The sequence below is a fragment of the Pterocles gutturalis genome, unplaced genomic scaffold (assembly GCF_000699245.1).
Source record: "Pterocles gutturalis isolate BGI_N339 unplaced genomic scaffold, ASM69924v1 scaffold37816, whole genome shotgun sequence".
NCBI lineage: Eukaryota > Metazoa > Chordata > Aves > Pterocliformes > Pteroclidae > Pterocles > Pterocles gutturalis.
This window is the reverse complement of record NW_010106798.1, coordinates 21051-26244: the sequence shown is the minus strand read 5'-3', so window position 1 is coordinate 26244 and position 5194 is coordinate 21051. Positions and strand designations below refer to the sequence as shown.

Genomic DNA, 5194 nt, shown 5'->3' with positions numbered 1-5194 from the left:
CCTTGGTGCTGGTGGGGGGAGAGAGAGAGACTGATGACTCATCAAGTCAGGTGGTTATGCCTCTGCTGTGTGTCAGAAATTTCTTTCCCCTCTGCAGCAGGCTTTCTCATCCCTCTGTGTAGGGGCACTAGAAGGACAATTATTTCATATGTGGTGGTGCTTGACTGCTGAATTCTGGCTTTGCTTCACTGGGCCTGTGGATTTTTGTTACTCCCTGTTTCTGCAAAATAAGGTAAGAATCTGTGTTTATATAATAAAATAGCCATGGATTTTCTTCCTTGCTGCAAGGAGGCTCTTTCTAAAAAAATCTCACTGGAGTCTTAATTTTGATGAGATCTTTGTGGTAAGGCAGTTCATGGTGTAAATTCAGGAACTGATCAAATGTTTCAAGTAAAACCAAGGAACTATAATAGAAAGCAGGTTTTTCTGGCATTGAGAGCAGGACAGTTACATTTTTGGGGTTGCCATGTAGCCAAATTGCTGTGCTGAGGAGAAACCAAGATAGAAAACTCAGGTCATTGGCCCTTTCTTTTTTAATTATGACTATAAAGTTACTTTAATAAATGACCTTTCAGTCAGAGGTGGTTTTGCAGCAAATATTATTTTGATTTCTGGCACCACTAGGCAGAATATGACCATGTTTTAAAATCAATTGTTGAACTGTTTAAGACAAGGAAGCTTCCTGTATGTAAGTTGTAAAGGATACAAGATGCATCTTTGCTCATGAGGGAATTAAAATTAAGCTAATACCCTACGTTGGTGTGCTAGTGGGCTTTGTAGGTAGGACTGGATGGCATGTAGTACCTAATATCCTGTGTTGGTGAGAGGCCTCTGAAAGGCTATAGGAATTCAGTAGATTTCTAAAATGGCTAGCTACCATGGCTGCTGGGGTAAGTACATACTGTCTGTATGTATGTAACACATGATGTTATGTTTAGCAAATTCTGATGCACTTCAGGGAATTTTGTTTAATGATGAAGTAATTTAACAGTGTAGGTAGGTAAGGCAACATTTCTGCCCTCAGGGACTTTTCCCTCTAAAATGAAAATCTGTAATGCTAATATGCAAGCACAAGAAAACTATGTAGAGACAACAGCATTTTTTTTTCTTAATTTGTATTCAATGTTAAAAAGATGTGTAGCCTCTTAAAAAAAAAAAAGTCTGTTTGGCTGGGTGAACACTGACCTTTTAGACTGCGTGTACTTTGTTTCGAGGTGCATAGGAGGCAAAGAAAGTTGAAGAAGAATTCACTGCATCTTTTACACTTGTAATAATTAATAGGTGTGTGTTTAAAAGCAGCTGGTGCAGATGCTAAAGATCAGGACAAAGACAGGGTTTACTGGTGTGTTGCTAGGTGGTCTAATGAAAGGATCCCATTCTTTTCATTCGCTTGGCCAGTAATTCAGGAAGGTGGCTGTAGGAAGAGTGAGGGAGCAGAGAAGCCACAGGAATGAGAGGTAGGTGCCAGGTGTCAGGATGTTGCTGTTTTAAATGCAGAATGACTGTTCTGAGGTTCTTATTTGCATCCCTAAAAGATAAACTGTCTCTTCCAGCAGCAGTCAGCTGACCTGCAGGTTTTGGATATGCAGAAAAAATTTAAGTTGAAACTGTTCTTCTGGCTTTTTCTTGCCTTTCTAAATTGACTTGGTTGTATGGGACCCCGTACTGTCTAATTAACAAACAGCGTCATTAATTCAGTTATGAGAATTTGGTTTATCTCTCTTTATTGTACTTCTGTAGAAAATTTTGGTGGTATGGCTCTAGAGTTTTTTCTGTATGGGTACGTTGAAGTAAATGTTTTGGGTGGGTTTATAAGACAGCTGTTTTTTTCAGTATGAACAGTAATTGTGCTTGAGTTTTGCAATGTTTTAGTTGTTAAAAGCAAAAAGGATGAGGTAGTTATGTTAGTCTGATCAGAAGCAGCTCTTGCCAGCTGCTCAGGAACTGCAGATTGCTTTGCAAGGACCTCCCCTCTGCCATTTGTCAGAGGAGACTTTTGAGAAATAAGCATTGAAATTAAAATTGTCTTCTGGTCCTAAACAACAGGCAGCTTAAAGGCTAAACTATCTTTATGGAGAGCAGAGGGATCTGACAGATATCTGACTTAGCCTTTGAGCTTGAGAGCAGTTAGCAGTTCCACTCCAGGCTGGTGGTGACCAAGTCATGATCAGCTGTTGGGGTGGCTGTTGTGAAATGAATCAATGGTAGCCATGTTACACAATCCACTTCAGCGAGACATGGAGCCTGGAAGAAGCTATTCCTTCTGAATGAATAGGAGTTTGGAATCATTGGAAATCCTTTTCTTACAGAGCAGAGCCACCAATTTAAAACTTTTAGCTTGGTAGAGTGGATCTGTAGTACGGTATTAAAAAGCTGGAAAAGAGTCTTAAGATTTTAAGAATAGCAGATGTCAGCTACCTACCGCTCCTGAAGAACTGTCAGAAAAGCATCCTTTAATTATAGTGGAAGGTGTGGCAATGTCGTTGTCTTCCTCATTGTAGACAGGCCTCAGTATGCCTCTGTATTTGCTGCTTTGCAGAAGATGCTGGGTTAGGTTAAGCTTCTTGCAAAGACTCTGAATGTCAACAGATGCCTCACACAGTTCATGTCACCAAACCATGGGCTGGTGCTGGATAGGCCCTGTTGATATGCAGAGAGCATTGTATGCTGGGGCTGCCATACCACACCTTTCACCTGTGCTGTATCGTAAATGTGTCAATACAGTAGAGCTGGGTAGAGAGTTGCCTTACAGTTCTCTAATACTAATCGGTTTCCAAGGTAACACAGAGCATGGTAAGGGCTGACAAAGCAAAACCATTAAATACTCTTATCAGCACTAGAAGCAGGACAGCCCAACTGTCAATTACAGGACAAATTGGGATTGAGGAGGTCTGTGTCTAAAACAGCTTTTCCTGGGGCAGTTGTTTAGATTCTCTAAACAGTTACTGTCAGAAGATACTGGTGTTTAACTGTTGCAAGTTGGGGGTTTGGGCCATTATTCAGCACAATATTTTCTATAATGCTCCATGGGTTTCACTGAGAGCAAGACTGCATAATACCTAGCCGTGAGGCATATAGAGAGGACTCGCGTGTTTATCTGCTGGTGCTTGTGAAAATATATGCGTTTTCTTCTCTGAACACTCTGATTCAGTAGCTTGAGATAGCAAAAAAATGAATTTCCATAATTAATATTTGTAGTATTGCCTTTTAGAGACCGGCAGTAAAGCATCCCCAGAACATTCTCTTGCTCTGTCTGCATATGGTAGCCTGGAAGTTGCTCAGAATCATGTTTTGAAGGAGAGTAGATGACATGTGGAAGACAGAAGAGGTTCTCCATTGTTTAAATATCCTGTCATTGGGCTTGAAAATAGTCCAGGGTTTTTATGGCATTTTTGGAGTGTAACTGTTTCATTCAGCAGTGTTTCGTGGAGTGTATTATGTAGTGATGTTCCACCCCTATGTTTCTGCAACAGGGGATGTTAGTTCTTTCGTTTGTTTAAATTGGTTACTTTTTAACTTTTTATAGCTTTAAAATAGGTGTGGTTAAGGTGCTTCAGGCTACATGAGTTCAGAATTCTTTCTGAAACAGAGAGGGGAGGAAGAGGAGAAACTTACTATGTGTGTATTCTTCAGAACTGACTCTTTTTTCCTTCTGTACAGTTGAACAGGCAAAATGGACTTCTCCAAGCTACCCAAAATCCGTGATGAGGACACAGAGGCTTTTGTTGGCTATGTCCATGGAATCTCGGGACCTGGTAGGTATTATTTTGTGAAGGAAGTCATAGGTTCTGTTTCATCTACTGTCTTGTTAATCTTGTTCGCTTGGAAGTGAACTTAGACATGGAGAAGTATAGTATAGCTCTGGATAGGACCTTCAATTTTTTTTGAGGAGGGGGGCTTTTTAGGAAGGGTCACTGTCTTAGTAATCGTATTTAATAAGATGTAATAAGCAGAAGCAGGCTGAACAGTAATAATAATAATAACAACAACAACACAAGGTAGTAAAATTTCTGGATGAGATAAAGCCACCTGGCTGGAAATCTGCAGGCCCAGTGTTTTAAGCTTCTCTAAAAGGGTGTGAGATGCACAGTCCATTCTCACTGAGATGCAGTTTGACCCTGTGCTCTACAGAATACACAGTCCCCTGCCTGTGTCAAGCTGTTCTGTGTTACTGCTCTGTGAGCCGGAGAAGCTCAACAAGGAGCTGCAGGGGTCAAGGAAGGTGGAAGAGTGTGATGGTAGTGCAGCTGGGAGGAGGAGGAGTTTTCCTCCTTTATCAGCATAAATAGTTTCCTTAGGCTCTAATGGTAACAGCTTTTGAATACATACAGACTCTACCAGTTTTTCCGCTCCCTCCTGCATTCTCTTCAAGAGGTAAAGGAAAGGATGGGAATGTGAGAACAGAAGAATAGCATGTATTTTTGTTAGTGCAGCTTATTTGATGAATAAGAAACTCCCTTGGTTCATGTTTACCTAAATAAATGCCTGTTCTTTAACTGCCAATTCATAACTGCTGAAGTGATACTTAAAAACAGTTTTAAACTAGTACAGCTTTCTTTCCTAAGAAGTGGAAAATATATTTTAGTGTAAATATGTGAACCCTGTGTGCAAGATTGATGTTATAATATAAAAGACATAACAAATTTTGTCCTAAAGCAGGCCTCGTATGTGACTTGCTGAAATCTAACTCAAAACAGTAGGAGATTTCAGGCCCAAAACGTGCTGTAAAACAGTCTTCATCTGTTGAAAGTGCCCTAAGATATACATCACTTTTCTACAAAATAAAATACCCAAATTGTGTTTCCTTAAAAGCTTTGTAGTCACTTGCCACTCTCAATAGAAGGGTATGTATTGCCTTTAGCAAGTGCCTTGGTTTGATCTATACATGGAAATAGTTTGTTATGTATTTGAGTGACTTGAAAATGCTGGTCCCCAACCACAGGCTTAAGTAATTACTAGGTATCAGGTGAGCTTTTGCCATTTTCTTGTATGTTTTAATCCAGTCAGATGGGAATATGGCCCAGCTAACTGAAAGGGAGAAGTGCCTCTGTAACTTGTCAAAATTCACTGTATCTCTAAAACCCTAAATGTTTGCCATCTGTCAGGATACATAAGAAAAATTATGGTGTGAATTGGCTGTGAACTACTACATTCTGCCAATGGCCTCTTATTGAGCATAAAGGAACAGTGTGAA

General features: G+C 40.1%; 1 protein-coding gene across 1 annotated transcript in view; it reads left to right on the top strand.

The window, feature by feature from the left end:
* The first annotated feature begins 133 nt into the window (after window positions 1-133).
* ATP6V1A (ATPase, H+ transporting, lysosomal 70kDa, V1 subunit A) overlaps window positions 134-5194 on the top strand; it is a 21019-nt gene continuing 15958 nt past the window's right edge. Inside the window, exons 1-2 of the mRNA XM_010087900.1 lie at window positions 134-232; window positions 3661-3755. Coding sequence (XP_010086202.1) covers window positions 3674-3755 — 82 coding nt within the window. The 5' untranslated portion in view covers window positions 134-232; window positions 3661-3673. The remainder of the gene's footprint in view (window positions 233-3660; window positions 3756-5194) is intronic.